We start from the raw sequence: 18,993 nt of genomic DNA on the forward strand, positions 1-18,993 counted from the left end.
CGCCACGACCGACTCTCAGACGAAAAGGATAAAAAGGTTCCATTTTACAAAAGCCCATAAGTGTGCTATGCAGCTTAGTTAAGGGTAGTCCTCAGCCACGTGATAGATGATGGAGAGAGGTCTGCGGAGTCGGGCACCACTGGATCCAAGTAGCGATTGCTGGCAGCCACCAGCAACCTATCTGAAGTTTACTTCCTCCTCAAGTTGAGCTCGAATCATCTACCATGCAGGAGCCAAAGATGAATCCACTCTTGTCCGGTCGCGCTGCTGGTCACCCACATAAACAAGCACATCGAAACCACCCTTCTCTCAGTCTTTGGAATTGAACTTTATCTAGTTAAGGGAGACTCTGGCTGCAAATAACAGAAAAACAAATCAACTGCGCCTAGTGGGGCTGTTAACCCTGGGACAATGGCAGAGGACTATTTAACATATCAAAGTGGACCTGACCTCCTGGTCCTCGCCAGCACCCCTCAGTCCCGGCCTGTTACAGGGTGTGGCTGGCACATGCAGCCCTCTACCCTAAACTCACCAGTTCAGGGGCTGGGCTGCCTTTCCCGATGAGGCTTTCCCCTATATAATCCAGCCATTTTGGTTACCAGAACTGTGATGGTTTGCATATGCTCGTCCCAGGGAGTGGCACTATTAGAAGGTGTGGCCTTGTTGGAGGAAGTGTGTCATTGTGGGGATGGACTTGGAGATCTTCCTCCTAGCAGCTTGAGGATGCTCTCTGGCTTCCTTCAGATGAAGATGTAGAACTCTCAGCTCTGCCTGCACCATGCCTGCCTGGATACTGCCATGCTTCCACTTTGGTGACAATGGACTGAAACTCTGAACCTGTAAGCCAGCCCCAATTAAATGTTGTCATTTCTAAGAGTTGTCTTGATCATGGTGTCTGCTCACAAAAGTAAAACTCTAACCAAGACCTGAACCTTTTGTTCCTTTGCCCTTTGGACCCCTGTATCTCATTCTGCCGCCTCTCCCCTCCTCTTCCCCCCCCCCACCCTCACTCTTTCTCTCAGCTCAGTCAAAGTCAAGTTCTTTGAGCTCCCAGATGTCCTTGCCTCTAGCTATGTCTCCCTTTCATCTCCAACCACCATCGCTAGTCAAGCCCTCTCTCAGAATTTCCCTCCATTTCTGTGTTTCTCCATCCATCCACCTCATTACTTCTCTCCCTCTCCGTCCTCCCAACTCATCTGCTAAACTGACAAAAGAGCGGATTAGAGGGAAAAAAATAGAATAAAACATAAAGATCACACACCACCAAGGGAAAGGTCAATAGGTTTGGCATACTAAAATGTATTTAAAGTGAGAAAAAATAACCCAGTGTACTTTAATAGCTGCAGAGAAAGTGGGGTGAGACATTCTGAATTTTTTATTTAATCACTAAAAAAATAATAACACAATGCACTGGCTAGTTTCATGTCAGTCTGATGCAAACTAGAGTTATCAGATAGAAAAGAGCCTCAATTGAGAAAATGTGTCTCCCCCTAAGATCCAGCCCCAAGGCATTTTCTTAACTATTGATCAATGGGAAAGGACCCAGCCCATGGTGGGTGGAGCCACCCTAGGCAGGTGGTCTTGGATTCTATAAGAAAGCAGGCTGAGCAAGCCAGTAAACAACACTCCTCTATGGCCTCTGCATCAGCTGCTGCCTCCAGGTTCCTGCCCTGCTTGAATTCCTGTGCTGACTTCCTTAGATGATGACCAGTAGTGGTGTGTAAGTGTAAGCAGAATAAACTTTTTCCTCCCCAACTTGCTTTTTGTCATAGTGTTTCATGACAGCAATAAATTCTAGCACACCCAACAAAGAAGGAAAAAAAAGCAAAAAGGGCCAAAATGCACACAAAGTCAGCCACGTGAGCCGCTGCTTTCCATGCATCCGAATGATTTTTAAAAGTACACTGAGAACCAGGCGGTGGTGGCGCACGCCTTTAATCCCAGCACTTGGGAGGCAGAGGCAGGTGGATTTCTGAGTTCGAGGCCACCCTGGAGGCTTGCTAGCCATGGAGCCTAGCCCAAATCTGTGGATTCCAAGCCAGTGAGCGACCCTGTTTCAGAAAGTAGGAAGGTATCTGAAGCGTGACATCTAAGGTGAACTAACCTCTGATCTCCACTTACACATACATACATACACATTTAACAATTGAGGTGTTATCAATGGTGTGACAAACACAGGAGGAAACCTAGAATACATATCGGAGAAAGCACTACAGACAACTAGTAATTGGACAAAAACGGGAGGCGTTCCTTGTACATTCCTCCCGGTCCTCAGAAGATCCAACATTTTCAAAATAATATGGGGAAAGTGGGATTTAGACAAGGCTAGATTCACGCCTTGTACAGTATAGATCATTATGAAGAGAACATACCTTTTTGGATTACCAACTTCAGTTATACTGGTTAACTGAGTGAAAATGAATTAAAGTCCTATATTAACTTAGAAATAGAGAGCCTGCCCTTGAAATGCCAAAACTCTGTAAATGGATGTCTAAAAACTGATTCTCTCCCCCTTTCTTTTGCACAGGAACATAACATCTTCGCCCCATGTCTCCTGAATCCAAGCATCAGCAAGGCCTTCCTACCCATTACCTTCTGCTGCAGGATGTAGATCAATTCTGGTCAGCTGTGCCACCACAGCCACCACCGCTGTGTCACTCCCTCCCACACACTTTCCCACTGCCCCCTGACCTCTAAAGTTAGTCCCCTGCACTTCTGGAAGAACTGATGAGAAAATTAGGTAATGCTGGGGCAGTAAGATGGCTCAGTGCATAAAGACACTTGCCACCAAGCTCAAGAGCCCAGAATCCTCATGGTGAAAAGAACTGACTGCCCCGAGCTGTCCTCTGACCTTGCACAAGCTATAGTTTCCTTAGAAGCTCTGCATCTCTCACAGGCTTACAAAAATGCTCAGGCTTTGATGGCTGGCAGGCTTACATTCAGTCATCTGTATGTGGGTGCTCTCTGTGCCACCATGCACATAGAGGACAACCTGCTGGAGCTAGTTCTCTCCCTCTACTATGTGTATTGCAAATCCAATCTCAGGGCATCAGCCTCAGCAGCAAGCCTTTTATGCACTGAGCTACCCTGCTGCCGGCCCAATGCTGTGTTCTTGGTGGCAGACAATGGCTGGATGTGATACCAAGGAGTGAGGCCTTAGGTTCATCCCAGGCCAGTGGAGTGGAGTGGCAGGCAAGAGGCTTACACTTTGGATCCAGTTACAAGTCTCCCTAAGACGTGTGCCTTCTAACGGGACATTTTCTAGCTAACAGCTATTGTTTAGCTGGTGGGCAGCAAATTACTTTCAAAATGCAACAATGGCCAAGACTTTTAATGAAGATGCTTAAAAGCTGTAGAAATCTTGTTTAAAGATTTAAAAACAAAAGCCATCAACCATAATAGCACGGAATTAAGCCTACTGCTCTGCCTCCACGTAAGTCAGGCCTCAGCCCTCTCAGCATGGCTTATGTATGGGACTAAAGCTGCTGCAGAAGGGAGAACCAGTAGTGGACAGGAGAGCGGTGACTATGTCATCTTTCCATCTGTGGCAATTACATTAATGAGAATATAGGCAGATGAACTGTCATAGTTCTTATTTTTTACAGTCCAGTCGTTACCCCCTTTCCTGGTCCCATTCCTCTTCCCCCACCCCATCTCCAAGAGGATGTCCCTACCCCATCCCCACCCCTGCCAGACCTCCCTTCTCCCTGGGGCCTCAAATCTCTAGAGGGCTAGGTGTGTCTTCTCTCACTGAGGCCAGACCAGGCAGTCTTCCACTGTATGTGAGGTGGGGGTAGAAGGGTGGGGGTTGGGGCTCGTAACCAGCTAGTGTATGCTGCCTGGTTGGTGGCTTAGTGTCTGAGATATCTCAGGGTTAGTTGAGACGGCTGGTTTTCCTATGGGGTTGCCCTCAACTTCTTCCAGCCTTTCCCTAATTCAACTACAGGGGTCCCAGACTTCAGTCCAATGGTTGGGTGTAAGTATACTGCTTCTGTCTCAGTCAGCTACTTGTTGGACCTCTCCGAGGGCAACCACGCTAGATTCCTGTCTGTAAGCACACCATAGCATCAGCCATAAGTCTCAAGCCTTGGAGCCTTCCCTTGAGATGGATCTCAAGTTGGGCCTGTCGCCGGACCTCTTTTCCCTCAGTCTCTTCTCCATTTTTGTCCCTGCATTTCGTTCAGACAGAGACAATTCTAGGTCAGAGTTTTTGACTGTGGGATAGCAATCCCATCCCTCCACTGGAGGTGGACTCTACGTTCCCTCTCCCTACTGTTGGACATTTCATCTACGGTGCCTGCCTTTGAGTCCTGAGTTTCTCACCTCCCAGGTCTCTGATACATCTGGAGGGTCCCCCACCTCCTAAGGTTGATTGTTTCCATTCATTCTGCTGGCCCTCAGAGCTTCACTCCTGTCCCTTTCTCCTGGCAACCCTCCCCCCCCCCCCCCGCCAATACCTTAGCTAATACCTGACCATGTTCCTCCCCCTCCTCTGTAAGTCCCTCCCTCCTGTGATTGCTTTCTTCTCCCTCCCAAGTGGGATTGAAGCACCCTCACTTGGGCCCTTCAGCTTGTTAACCTTCTTGAGTTCTGTGGAGTGTATCCTGGGTATTCTGTACTTTCTTGGCTAATATCCACTTATTAGTGAGTCCTTTTGGGTCTGTGTTATCTCAGGATGATATTTTCAAAGAAACGAAGACAGACTGTCATCATTTGAAATGCAGGAAAGGCTGAGGCTAATTCTAAGGGGCAGGTTGACTTTGGGTCACTAGGAGCATGGTGCAGTTCACTACCCACTCCACGCGAGAGTATCGAAGCATCATCACAAAGGCATGAAGGATGCAATGTCTGAAAACAAACTGCTCTTCAGAATCTCTCCACGGGAAAACCATAAGCATCAAACATTTTTATGTGTAGAGTTTCAATCATTTCAAAAGACTGACCACACAGTTGTTTATTTTTAAAAGGTATTTTATTGTTCACAAGTGAGGGAGAAATGAGAGAGGTTTACAGAAAAGATGTCCATATATAAAGAAAGAAATAGCAAAATATCTTTTGGTCATAATTTAGAAATAAAGTCATCTATAAAAAAGAGGTGGTTCTCCTCGGTTCATCTCTTCCGCAGAAGAGAAAGTCAGTTCTCAGTTCCTGGACAGCCTCAGCAGGCCACGGATACGTCTGATGAGAGCCTGGATGAAACTATAGCGGGATCGAACTTTTGAGTACAACCCTTCAATGTCAAGAAGTTTCTTTTGCAGCGACTCTCCAAAGGCGTTGACAGCATCAGACTGAAGCTGGAGGTAGCACAGATACCCTTGTTAGTGCACTGCTTCTCAGGTATTGCCTTCTGTGCTCTGATTCACAACACTGTTACACTATCCTTTTTCCTTTAATCTTTATAAAATGTATTCACTTTACATCCCACTGCCACCCCTATCTGTTCCTGCTCCCCTCCCAGTCCTACCCCTACAAACCCCTCCTCTACTACCCTCCCTGCTTTTCTGAGGAAAATTGGAAGACCTCCTTGGGCACCACCCGCCCTGAGACATCCAGTAATGCAGTCTTTCTTACATAAAGTAAGGTGAGTTCAGAGTATCTGCCTAGTGAGTGCAAGGCCTTGGGTTTGAAACCCAGCACCACCACTACTCCACGCTCACCTTACCCACACAGACACGACAAAAGGCACGCTCTAATGTAAACTACTACCAGATTTTTATAATGGGGTGCCAAATTCATTAAAAATGTACATTTCTACATCAGAACGTTTGTCATTTTAATTCCTGTACAAATATATATAAATTAAAGCTATATCTTAAATAGCAACAATTATTGATGCTGCTATACATATAAAAAATAGCTCCTAAACGTCATACCAAAAGTTGTTAAGGGATTGAGAGCATCTCTTCCAGAGGACCTGGGATCAATTCCCAGCACCTACACAGCAGCTCACAATCATGTGCCAAACTTCAGTTCTAGGGGACCGCATGCCCTTTTCTGACTTCTGTGGGCAACATGCACACATGTGGTGCACAGGCATACATACAAGCAAAGCACATACATAAAATGTCTTTTATTTTTTTTAATTTGTTAAGAATAAGTGCCAGGCTAGAGATACCATGCTGTTAAGAACACTGCTACTCTTACAGAAACCAGGGTTCAGTTTCTAGTATCCACATCAGGCAGCTCACAGCTACCTCTAACTCCAGTTCCAGGAGCTCTGAAGCCCACTTCTAGCCTATCAGGGTGTCAGGCATACACACTGTACACATGCATATACAAAGACACTTTCACATTTTATATATATAAAATAATTTTATATATATACATACATACATATATATATATATATATATATATATATATATATATATATATATATACATAAAATTATGTTTTTAAAAGTGTCTTTAGGAAATGAAAGGAAACATTTACTTTCTACTTTACCATCACGCAGGCTTTCCTCTTACAGAGAAAAGAATATGATAGCAGAGCCTTACCTGGTCTATATCGTGCTGGTTCACTTGAGATAGTCCACTTCTGAAGTCCAGATTGGGTTCTGAGGAAAAAGAGTCTGGAGATCAGAGACAGTGAAGCAGCTCTGCGAGTGCATCTCCTGCACAGCAGAGGCTCTGCACATGAAGAAGGTGTGAGGAGGGCCTGAGGCCGAGCTCTGAGCACGGGAAGGAAGCCTGAGAAGCACATCCAGCTAGGATGGGTCTCACAGTCCCCTACGAGTCTAATGCACGAGTGTTCATCGACTCAGGCCCACCCTGGCACAGAGACAATGGCCCAGGTCTATTCGTCTAGAAAATTAGCTGTGATGTGACTCTACAGCTGAGGCAAACCTACTACAGGAAATGAAGGACAACCCACGAACAGGCTCCAGAATCATTTCTCATGAGCAGAAATAAGATACAAAAGGCAGTTGTGTTTACTATTTAGCTCTCCAGTCCTCAATTCACTGAGGAATCTGAGACACATAAAACTAAGGTCGCTTAGAGTAGTTAGTGGTGTACATCCACAGTCCAGCTATCGGGAGACTGGTTCAATTAAGTCCAGGATCTTAGGACCTGTCTGGACAATAAAACAAGACCTTGCCTGCTGAAAGAAAAGAAAACAAAACAACAGAAAGAAAGAAGTATCTGGCTTTTCAGGGCCCTAAAATATATACACATTTCTGGCTGTTTTGAGACCAGCTCACCTTGTAGTCTTCTGCTTTTAAATAAAGTCCTAGAGGCAAACAATGAATCTTGGGAATCCATTGGCGTGCAATGTAACAAGTAATACTCCAGATGGCGCCAAAGAATAAACAGGCAGGTCTCGATGATATCTGGGAGTTCAGGTTAAAGAAGAACGTCATCAAGTATTTTTTTAATAAACCAGGTTCTGAGAAGGAGAAAAGGAAGAGGCTGTGCTTAATTATCCTCTGTGAACTTGCTCTACGAGATAGGGATGAAGTTCCACTGAGCATGCTTCAGGAAGTCACTGAGTGAGCTGTGGGAGGGGAGGCCCACAGGCTGCTGTGCACCAGCCACTTGCCCAGACAGAAAGCATCTGGACATGTTATAGGACTCCTTGCTACTCTAGAAGGTGAGAATAACAACAACATGGCAACACGCCAGGTACTCACTGGGCAAAGACAGGCCATAGGACGGTCATTATATCCCTTCCCATATGGTTCTAGCTGCATACTCTAAGAATTAAGTAAGGACAACACATTTTAGGTCTGTACTCGGGCTGTGGCCGCAGAAGGATACAGGAACAGAGGGACAGCAGTTTGGCACGGTTGTTGATCAGCTTCACAAGACGACGTCTTGCTAAGACACACTTCTGCGCAGTAGAGATTTTATCAATACCAGCAGGCATCACAGACTGGCATAACTAAGGAAAAGAAAGAAGTATAAACTGTAACAACTTAAAATGATCTACTATGAGCAGGTCATTACAGTAAGAACTATGAAAAGACTCAAATGTATTTATACTGCCTCCTGCACAAGAGTTTTAGTCAAAAACATGAGAGTCAAAGAAGCAGTCAATTTCCACAAGAATGTCTGTTTCCCTTTGCAGTGTTTGTCTCTGCAAGTCTAAGTCTGTTCAATAGACACTTCCAATTTCCCAGTGGTCCACCAGCCCTTGGGGTTCTACTAGATAAAAACAAAAACCTTTTCCAAGAGTAGGTGAAAAAGCTGGCATGAATTTGCCAGGTACCTTCTGGAGAAAGTAAAATGGTGGATGTGTCAGATTTAAATGATCAAGACTGACGTGCCATCCCATGTGCTTGGAAACGTCACTGACACATGAAGATGCTGAAGACTCCTCCCCAAGTCCTACTGCAAAAACATCTGCAACAGCGAGCCCTGTTTCTCTGCAGCTTTTGAAGACATTCCTGGGAGCTCCTTATCAGGCAGCCATGCCCATTTTCTTGAAAAGAGCTACTGGGCTGTTTCTGAGCCAAGCTGTCCGTGCTCACAAGGTTACATGGCAAAGGCAAATCCCTGCAGATCCCTCAGCAGCATGGAGTAAGTAGATCTTTATTATTCCGCAGCCCGAGCCCAGTACCTGGGCCTTTGTGGTGCAGCAGTGACTTTTCAAGCCTCACAGTTCATTACAAGGTTCATACCTCTTTTATCTCATCTGGAGGAAGTTGTTCTACATTCTGCAGCTTGTTGACACTGCGACGGTGACTGTCATAATAGCTAAAGAAATCAGTGGCACTCTGCTTCAGCAGGTAGATAATAATGCCCAAGCCAGGCAGGCGCCAATACGGAACGACTGGAACCTGGGTATCTAATAGGCAAGACAAAACGGTGTTGTATTTGAATACATTTTCTATGGATTTCATTTGTTTTACAGGGGAGAACATGAAGTCCTCCACTACCACACATTACACAGCTGAGTTTCCTGCATTTGGGGAAATGACAGGGTCAGCACATGCAGAGTACAATGGATAAGCCTCACCCTGGGAAAACAAACTTTTATGAATCTTAAACTACCTATAAAAATTGACGATGATCTGTAATTTAGGTCATGTAGACTATGATTAATAACATTTAGACACCAGTATTGAAGCTGGAGAGATGGCTTAGTGGCTAACAACTGCCTTCTGAAACTCCACTTCCAGAAGATCTGATGCCCTCTCCTGGCCTCCAAAGGCCATTGCACACAAAGGGTGCAAGACACACAAACAGGCATGAGATAAAAATCAATCTCAAGCCCAAGGGGCTCCCATAAACTGAGCCACCACCCAAAGAGCACGTCCAGGCTGGACCTAGGCCCCTACAGATGTAGCAGATGTGCAATTTGGTCTACATGTGGATCCCCTAACAATTGGAGCAAGGACTGTCTCTGACTCTGTTGCCTGCCTCTGGATTCCTTTTCCCTAGCTCTACTGCTTTGTTTGGCCTCAGTGGGAGAGAATGCCCCTAGTCTAGCTGTGACTTGATGTGCCAGGGTGAGTTGGTACCCATGGAGGAACCTCCTCTTGAGAAGTAGAGGGGGAATGAGGGTAGGACTGGACGGAGAGGCAGGAAGGGGCTGTGATCAGGATGTAAAGTGAATAAACAAATAAATAATTTAAGAAAAAAAATCAACCTAAAAAAAAAATTAAACACCTGTTAGTTCAAAGAACAAGCAGCTAAGTGCTGCTGTAGTTGTCATGTGCATTCAAACAGCTGGGCTCTTTGAGAGTTAAGAAATATGGCTAGTGCTAGGCACCCTTGATGAGGTGAAGAGCTAAGCCTTATGAAAACCACCCACCCACCCATATAAACTTTTTACAGATTTATTTTGTATGTATGGGTGTTTTGCCTACATGTCTGTATTTGCACCAATGTGCATGCTGATGGTGTAAGCCACTATGTTGGTGCTACAAACCGAAGCTGGGTCCTCTTCAAGAACAAAAAGTGTTCTGATCTGCTGAGCCACCTCTCCAACCCCACAAACCTATACACTGTTAGGAGTTCTAAATCCAAAGTGAGACAATCCTCATTTCAGCCACTGGTTTCAGTTACTTGTGTCCACTTCTAATCTGCATTGTTCTGGTTGCTGAACTGACAACTCAAAGTCATTCTCTCAAAGAAATATTTCAAAACTTAAATGAATTTTACCATCTCACTATGACAACTTCCTCTGGGAGCAAAAGAAAGCAACTTGCCTTCTACTTGGCTACCTTCCAAAGTAACAGTGAATTTAGGAGTAGCCTGGGCTACATAGGGAAACACTGTCGAAAAGAACAGAAATGACAAAGTCACTGGTAGGTGACTTTCAATCAAAAGGAGTCTCTGGATAGGATTCCTAATCATTCTATACCCAAACCAGTTAAGCTACCAGGGCCAGAAAGAGAATTTTCCCTCCATGCTAGTAAGGGCACACAAAGATTAGGATTCTCCCATGGAGTCTCCTTCCTTGCAGCAAACTGGAATGACTCCTTGGAAATCACCGTATTTCATTATGACTAAACCAGTGTCCAACAGCTTTGTCTTTTGTGTGTTCCAGGATGCCAACCCATAATCCTGACCTTCCATGCTAACTTTCAAAGACACCAGAGGGTAAGTCAGCCTACCTAATACCTAAACGTTTTTTGTCATGGGACAGAAATTTGGAGCTGTGATACATAACCCACTTTGGACACTGAGTACAGCATGACCAGACTCCACATACAAAGATAACTTGCTGTGTGGTCGGTCACACTTTTCACCCAGCTAGCTTTCTCTCCAATGCTAGGTACTTTCTTTGGGGTTTCTGTATTACATAAAACTATGCTCCCCACATAAGGCCTAAGACTTTCCTTACTTCCCCTATGCTTCCCTTGCATACACATCTGACAACAGTGCCTCCCACACGTGCTTTAAAAGTCACTGTAAGCTGGCGAGATGGCTCAGCGGCTAAGAGCTCTGACTGAGGTCCTGAGTTCAATTCCCAGCAACCACATGGTGGCTCACAGCCATCTGTAATGGATCCAATGCCCTCTTCTGGTGTGCATGAAGACAGCGACAGCGTACTTATATACATAAAATATAAAAGAAAGAAAGAAAGAAAGAAAGAAAGAAAGAAAGAAAGAAAGAAAGAAGGGAGGGAGGGAGGGAGGGAGGGAGGGAGGGAGGGAGGGAGGGAGGGAGGGAGGGAGGGAGGGAAGTCATTGTAAAATTTTCACATTAGTAACTCATCCAGAACAAACCCCTAACAATGCTGTGCCTCAGATTCGGAAGCAAAGAAAGCCCAGGCTCACCTTGCCGTGCTCCATCTCTGTTAACTGTCTCTGAAAGGCTAGGGGTGAAGAGACACATAGCAGCACTCTGGAGGTTAGAGGAGTTCTGTTGTATGAATGACTGGCAATATTCCATTACATTGGCACAAATCTATAATGGAAGAAAAGGAGTAACTAAAATGTTAGGCTAAAAATTCCCCAAAGTGACAGAAACCTGGACTGCAAGAGAACAAGGCCTAAGTCAATTTGTGAAATTATGCATAATTGCTATTTTTGTCCAACTTTCTGAAACCATAAAAACTTCAGGTACACAATTTTTACCCCTTCTTACCTGCTGCATGGCCAGCTCAATTTCATCTTTCTTGCTGACCCTATCTCCCTCCGCATTATTATCTTGAAATTTAAACTGCCGCAGTCTGTCAGCACCACCAAAGCGACTTAGTAGGCCTAAGCACTGGCGCTAAGGGAAAAATAAAAAGGCACATTTCAGGCTGAAGGTGTTCAGCATTAGTGAGCTCATTTTCTTAAGGGAGAGAGAAAGAGGAAAATTCAGTAGGGAGTGGAATTATCCTGGAAAGCACCTGCTATCTTACTTCCTACTGAGACAGCTAAGGTAAGCTTACTAGGATTCACCTCTTTTGCAAAGAATTCCTAACCTAAATGTGTGCAAAGAAAATTTATGTTGTATATAAAAATATTAGATAATTCTTTATGAAACAGTTATAAAACAAAATACAAGTTAATAAGTAAATGAAAAGTTTAATAAGAAGAGGCAACTACAAGATATTCAGTAACAATCCTGCTCTGCCTCCCAGGACTCAAACTTAAAAGGCTGTAATTCCCATTTCCTGGACTCTCTGAAAGGGTTGGGAATTTATAGGCAGCCTTGGCAGATGACATGCAGATGTTAGGGCCCATGGGACGGCTCCTCAGCAGGTAGTGGCCAAGCCTGACAATATGGATTTGGCCTCTGAGGCCTGTATGTAGGAGAGAACAGACTCCCATAGTTATTCTCTGACACAATGGAACATGTGTGCAAACATACATATACAATAAATAAGGTATTACTTTTTAAAATAGTTGATATAAATATTGCTACCCTGAAATCTAAGTACTTTCCCCACGGTTTGCTGCTTTTACAGATAAAATAGACATGTTCCAATATTCCCAGAAGGCACCTAAAAGGCCTTTTCTCCCTTTTGATGAAACATAAGAGGAAAATTTTGGTGCGTTTTGGTAGTGAATTTAAGTCCTTCTGGAAAGTTATTTAATAATATAATGTCAAAAATACCATGTGCAAGTATTTGAACCTAACTAAAGCAGATACAGAAGTCAACACTCTCCATCAGCTACGAAGGACGTGAACTTCAAGCCCAGTGCCTTGCACATGCCGGGAAAGCACTCCTCTATTGAGCCCTGGCATCTTTTTAGAAAACGTGAAAAATCGTTTATAAGAAGTTAACAGGTTAAGAAAATTATTGTATTAAAACAACAGAATGTAAATCCTTATATCTAATTATTATATTGGGGGAGGGGGGGAGAGGGTTTCTCTGTGTAGCCCTGGCTGTCCTGGAACTCACTCTGTAGACCAGGCTGGCCTTGAATTCAGAAATCCACCTGCCTCTGCCTCCCATGGCCAGCATATCTAATTATTTAAAGCTATTAACATGGGACAATGTTAGGTCAAAGAAGGCCAGCAGGCTCTTCAGAAGCTTTTGATAAAATACCTAACTTATAAATTAGTATGTTTAAAACATACTAAAAGAAGATTGTACACATGGAAACTGTAAGGATAAACTAATAATAGTATCTAAAATCCAATTTCAAAAAGGCAAAGCACTTAATACGCAAAAGCAGGAAGTGAAGAGTTCAAGGCCAGACTGGCCACATACATGACACCCTACCTCAACAAGACAAGAGCAAGCAAGGGGTGAGGGGCTGGGTAAAACAACTGTCTGCATGAGGACAGCAACGCTGTGTAAAGAGCAACAGACGCAGGTGGAGGCATGCCTATAGTGCAGCACACAGGAAGCAGAGGAGTGAAGACGGCTGCAAGTTCAAGACCAGCCTAGTCTAACAGCCAGGCTCACACAGGGTACACAGAAATACTCTTCTCAAAAGACAAACGAACAACAAACAAAAGTAAAATGAGTAACTGTTTATGGCTTACTCACTAATAACATTTACATAGACTAATGAATGTGAAACACTAATATAAAAGCTCTGTGATACACTTGTGTTCTTCACCTGCAATGGAAGTCAGAGGTGATTCCGGGGAAATCAAGTAGGGCAGCCCCGCAGGTTAGTGACTGAGTCGTCAGACACTCAGTAACCTGCTCTAGTCCAGGTGCAGCCCCTCAACACTGCTATTTACAAAATACGTCACTTACCTGAAACCTTGCAATGTGTCCGTGGAGCTCCATTAAGGATCCTTCATTTACATCTACATCAAGTTCACTTAACATACCTGTAAAATGTAGAATATGTGTAAATATTGTTGCCTGCTAAAATGAAAACCATATAAACCAGAGAATGCTCCTGGCATTTTCTATTCTTTACCTGCACGGGCAGACTCCTGCCGTGACAGTTTTGAGAAACAGGATCTTCTAAAGACTGTTAAGTATTTTTTTATGTCAGTAACACTATCTCAAGGATATTCGCACACAACCTAAAATAGGTAGGTACTTTCAAAGGTATTTTTTAAAGTTTAAGAAAGGAGCTAGAGAAATGGCTCGGTGGTTAAGAGCACTGGCTGCTCTTCCAGAGGATCAGGGTTCATATCGCAGCAACCACATGGAGGCTTTCAATCACCTGTAACTCTAGACCTGGGAATTCTAACCCCTTCATCTGGCCTCCTTGGGTACCAGGCATGCAAGGGGTACAAGATATCCATGCAAGCAAAACAACTATATACATAAGATAAAACCTAAAAAGTTTAAGAAAAACCTTTTACTTTCAATAATAAAAGTTAAAACTTTCCAAAAATCAGAAATCAAGTACTTCATAACAAGTAACGATAGCTAAGACTCTAGGATGAATGAACCCTTCTACCCCTAACAGAGAAGAGGAGGCGTAGGCAGAGGAGGAGGAAGAGGAGAGCTTATGCCATAGGTGCTGAGGAGCAGAGGTGACAGAGACAAAGGCAGAAGGCTGCAAGGATAAGCACCATGACTAAGCTCACGACTGATCACCCCCCCCCCCCCCCCAAGCAGCATGAGGAAAGAGGATGCACTCCTAGGACCCTTGCAGCCCTAATCCATGAGAAGCATACTGAGGAGCGAAGGCTTGGGGAACCAGGAGAAGCCCTGCACTGCACTGCATGACACAGCAGAGGCAACAAGGGTGGAGTGTTATAGCCATTCTATGGGGCCTGGACTAATTTGGAAATCTTGACATTCCATGGGCTGAGAAGACTCCCACCCCCAGCCCCAAGTCTCCTTGGAAGCAACAAGGGTCCAAGTTCTCTGACAGGATCTGCATCCAACCTTCATCAACTCTCCAACCAGATGGCTAAGACATAGAGACATTTGCAAGGAGGCAAAGTGTTGCAGACAGTAGACCAGGGTTGCCTTGTAGAAACAGAGGTAATGTAGATAGGCTACAGGATCAGAAGCCACCTTGCCTGGGACTCTGTGGCCACTCTGTGCTCAGTACCCTCACCTGTAAAGGTGAAGTGTAAGAGATGGACCTCTTGATGCTGGGGCAGGGAGGACAGTGCCTGGCACATGAACATACATTATCGCTGGCACTGCATGTGCTGAGGGGAACAAGTCAGTAGGCTGTGCTACCATTTAAGATCAGTGGCAGCCGAGACAACCTTAAACATGAGGGAACCCAGTGAATGCACATTTTCTCTTAGAGAAGACCTGCAGTGCAAATTTAAAATGCCAAAGATAAAGCAAAAGAAAACGTATGAGTGCTGGGGAGGGAGACCTGAAGACTGAACAGGAATATTACACAATGACTTGCAGGTGGAGCAGGAATTACAAAGGACTTGCTGCTTCTCGTCTCATATCTGGGCGCTGACTTTAGAATTTACACACAGTATAAAAGTTAAACTGAAGGAAAAAAGGTAGAAAAAGTTCCTTATTTCCTAAACATTTCTCTTAATCATGGCATCCTTTTAAGAACTAGTATTTCTTTATATTCTTGGAGTATTTCTAGAGTCCAGTAATTCCTCTTATTTTTTTCTTCAGTATTTCTAGAGTCCAGTAATTCCTCTTATTTTTTTCTTCAGTAAGCCTTTAATCTATTAACCTCATTCAGCATTCTGCTGAGGCAGCATGCTGAGAGGCAGCGTCCTCACCTATCAGCTCTCCATGCTGCCACCCCAGTACACAGTGCGGGGTTTGGGACGGAAATTATTACCAAATACAGCTAAGGAGATTCTCGTGTTTGCTAATTATCTCCTTGAACTTTAATTCTTTGGCTATACAGTTCGTTATTAATAAAAACTTATTATTTAAATAAAGGCAGCTGAATGTCACCAGTACCAATTTCACCTGCTAACTGTAAAGTAATAAAACTCTCACTCTATTGAGCCTGTGTCAGTTCATAAAGAATTAATTGCATTCAACACAATCAACTCACCAGGAAGCGCTGCTTTACTTATGATTCCTGTCAGCAGAGCTAATTCCTGCAAAGAGCCAGTGCTAACATCCTGACAGCGCAGGATTGCTTGGATGGTATCAGAATGTGAAACGAGAAACTGCAGCACCTAAACAGGCCAAGAGATGGAGGAGACAAGAAGAAACTTGCATTATACACATGTAATTCATCTTTTTAAGTAAATACCTGTAAGGAATGAAGAACAAGAGAAGCAGCAGCTTTCTGAATTTGCAGCTCATTTCCTCTCAAAGCAGAAGTGTAACCCCATGTCAGGACAAAGCCAGATTACTTCCAAGTTTGCTTATGAACATAGCAGAACTGAGCTGTAGGACACCATGACTGGGAAACTGGGTGAACGCACCTACGTTCCTTCCTTTACTATTAAGAAGAATCAAGAGAGCTGCATACGCATGGGCATAATGAACTCAAGAAGTCATGCCATTAAGTCTGACTCGGGTGGCATAGTTTCATCACATAAAAGCTTTTGTTAGTTTCTCTCTGGTATGCTAAGAACAAAAGAGACAAATTCTTCCCTCCAAACTTCCTTCTGCCTTTGGTGTTCTGTGGAGCACCACCAGGGAGGACTCTTCAGCATTCTCATGCAGAAACATCTTGACTAGACTTGCAGCACCACGACAGCACACAGGCTAAGGCCAAACAAGCATCACGGACTGCTAGGCAACTTCACTCACTATTTGTGTAAAGTATTTTCATTAGCATGTATTAAATATACATAGTAATAGATCTGATTATGACACTGCACACATATGCTGATTTTATTTTTTAGTACAGGTTCCCACTTATAGTCTATAATCACTAGCTATGAAACTTCTTAATCTAGTAAAGAAGAAAACAAGGAAACTCAGCCCAAAAGTCCTTCTGAGTGTAAAAGAGGGTGTCCCTCAGGTACTGCAGTGTAAATAAGGCACTACTTTACAAACTACAGCTTTGCAGCTCAACGCCACGTAGGAAAAACAGACAAAATGATCAGAAACCAAAACATCTCAGGACCTAGCTCCTGAGGATCACGATGGAATAAAATACCAGACTCATGATGGAATGAAAACAAATAATCTCTCATGATTAAAGAAAACATTTTTGATAGAATATTCACTATTAAATTAGCTTGCACTGTTAAAAAAAAAAATCACATATAAATATGGTACTGTCTTTCATACTTTTTATTTTTGGAAGCAGGATCTCATATGGTCCAAGAAAGGTCTTGAACTAGCCACATAGCCATGGTAGACCTTGATCTCTTAGTCCCTCTCCCTCTCCCTCCTAAGTACTTTGGATTTCAGGGGTTTTATTTTTATTTTTGAGACAGAGTTACACTATAGAGACTAGGCTGACCTCTGCCTTATCCTGTAGTCGCAGGCTCTCTAGTACTTGGAATTACACGTATTTGCCTTGGGTTGGTTTGAATGAGAATGGTCCCCATAAGCTTGTTTATTTGAATACTTGATCCCCAGTTGGTGGAACTGTTTGGAAAGGATTAAGAGTGTGGCTTTGTTGGAGGAGGTGTGTAACTGGGGTGGGCTTGAAGGTTTGAAAAGATTCACACCATTCTCAGTGTGCTCTCTGCCTCTTACAAGATGTGAGCTCTCAGTCATCCCTGCTGCCATGCCTCTGCTCTGCCACCATGAACTCTAACTCCCTGAAAATGTCAGCCCAATGAAACACTTTGTTTGTCATAGCAATAGAAAGGTAACTAAGACAAGCCAAATGTAACCTCGCTAAATCCCTGGCTAAAATGTCTTCAACGTCAGAGTAACTGCTAGTTTTTCTACAGGAACAAATTTCAACCTGCTTTCCATTTCAGGACTCTATTAAGTAGCTACAAGGTTCCATTCATGGGGGAGTAGAGAACTAGTCAGGGTGGGTCACAGTGCAGGCCAAGGACTGTGCTCTATCCTCAGCTTTGCCACTAACAGCAGACAGTCATGCCTTCACCTGAGCGTCTCTGTCTGTAAACGCGGGTCTGCATTAGTGCCGTCTGTACAAAGCATCCCTCTTACCTGCCCTGCTGCCTGCAAGTGCTGGGACATACTGGATGTGAGGATGACCTGGCACAGCTGGAGAGCTGGAAGGAGAATCTGCCGGTATCGGTCCACAGGCGTTGGGATGAATACTGGTGGGTCTCTCATGCCAAACATGCTTGATTCATTTCAAACAACCAAGGGGAGAGCAACACTGTATTTAAATATGGTCTTAACACTTCATTACCACTTACATGCTAAACTGTAAACGCCTGTATTTTAATTTTTAGGCAAAAGAAAATATTTTCTTTTTGAGAAGGAAGTGAGAGGCTCTGTACAGACCAGTAATTCTACACCAGGATCTTAAAAGTATTTAGCTTGACTCTCCTTACACACAGAGAAAATAGGAACTTTCATGCCGAAAACTTTTAACAAAACAATCCCTTCCCTTCTCAGGAGGCAACACAGTTCTGTGATAAGCCTAAAAAAGCTCAGATATCACTTTGGCAATGGAGTTTAGACAGTAACTAAACCCACTCTAAGTATTGTTACTGCTAAGAAGATATGCTGCCTGCCTAACAATGCCATCCTGGAGACTGAGAGGGAAAATATAGTAAGGCCCTACAGGAAGGCTATGCTGGGAAACTGATTTCTTCTTGCAAACCTGACAACCCAGTCTCAATCTGGATCTCACACTGGAAGGAAAGAAGTAACTCCCAAAAGTTGTTCTCTGCCCTACACACATCTGCAGTGCCTGTAAGCTGCACACTCCAAATAAATAAAATTAAATTTAAAAAAACCAAACTGAATTGACATATGCTGAAAAACTTAAAACTTGAAAATAATTTCATTTGAAGCTTTCAAATTAGTAAGCAGTGTGTAAAACCCTAAAACCAGAAGAACAAAATAACTCTAAAATTCTATTAGTAACAGAAAATGTAACAAATTAGTCCATTTTTCTTCTCCTTAACTTTGTTACACAGCCCAAGCTCCCCTTGAAATCACGTCCTCCTGACTCAGTCTCTCCAGTGCTGGCCTTACAAGTAGGTTGCACTACCACACCTGCCAACGTTTAATTGTATATTTTAAAAGACCCCTAATTAAAACAAGCATCTATGGAACTCATAGGAAATAGGAAGGCTGGCAAAGCAACACTGACTAACAGAATCCTCACCCATTTCTCTTCTGAAACGGAATTAG

General features: G+C 43.7%; 1 protein-coding gene across 2 annotated transcripts in view; it reads right to left on the reverse strand.

Annotated features, from left to right (window-relative positions):
• Window positions 1-4,950: 4,950 nt before the first annotated feature.
• Window positions 4,951-18,993, reverse strand: part of Nup205 (nucleoporin 205) — a 70,734-nt gene continuing 56,691 nt past the window's right edge. For both annotated transcript variants that reach the window (XM_021164044.2, XM_021164043.3), the window contains exons 34-43: window positions 17,833-17,971; window positions 15,797-15,923; window positions 13,597-13,673; window positions 11,538-11,666; window positions 11,228-11,357; window positions 8,621-8,787; window positions 7,758-7,881; window positions 7,202-7,330; window positions 6,498-6,556; window positions 4,951-5,294 (exon numbers count right to left, since the gene is read on the reverse strand). In XM_021164044.2, the coding sequence (XP_021019703.1) occupies window positions 5,142-5,294; window positions 6,498-6,556; window positions 7,202-7,330; window positions 7,758-7,881; window positions 8,621-8,787; window positions 11,228-11,357; window positions 11,538-11,666; window positions 13,597-13,673; window positions 15,797-15,923; window positions 17,833-17,971 (1,234 nt within the window). In that variant the 3' untranslated portion in view covers window positions 4,951-5,141. The remainder of the gene's footprint in view (window positions 5,295-6,497; window positions 6,557-7,201; window positions 7,331-7,757; window positions 7,882-8,620; window positions 8,788-11,227; window positions 11,358-11,537; window positions 11,667-13,596; window positions 13,674-15,796; window positions 15,924-17,832; window positions 17,972-18,993) is intronic.

The sequence above is a fragment of the Mus caroli genome, unplaced genomic scaffold, assembly GCF_978045245.1.
Source record: "Mus caroli unplaced genomic scaffold, Mus_caroli_1 scaffold_7, whole genome shotgun sequence".
NCBI lineage: Eukaryota > Metazoa > Chordata > Mammalia > Rodentia > Muridae > Mus > Mus caroli.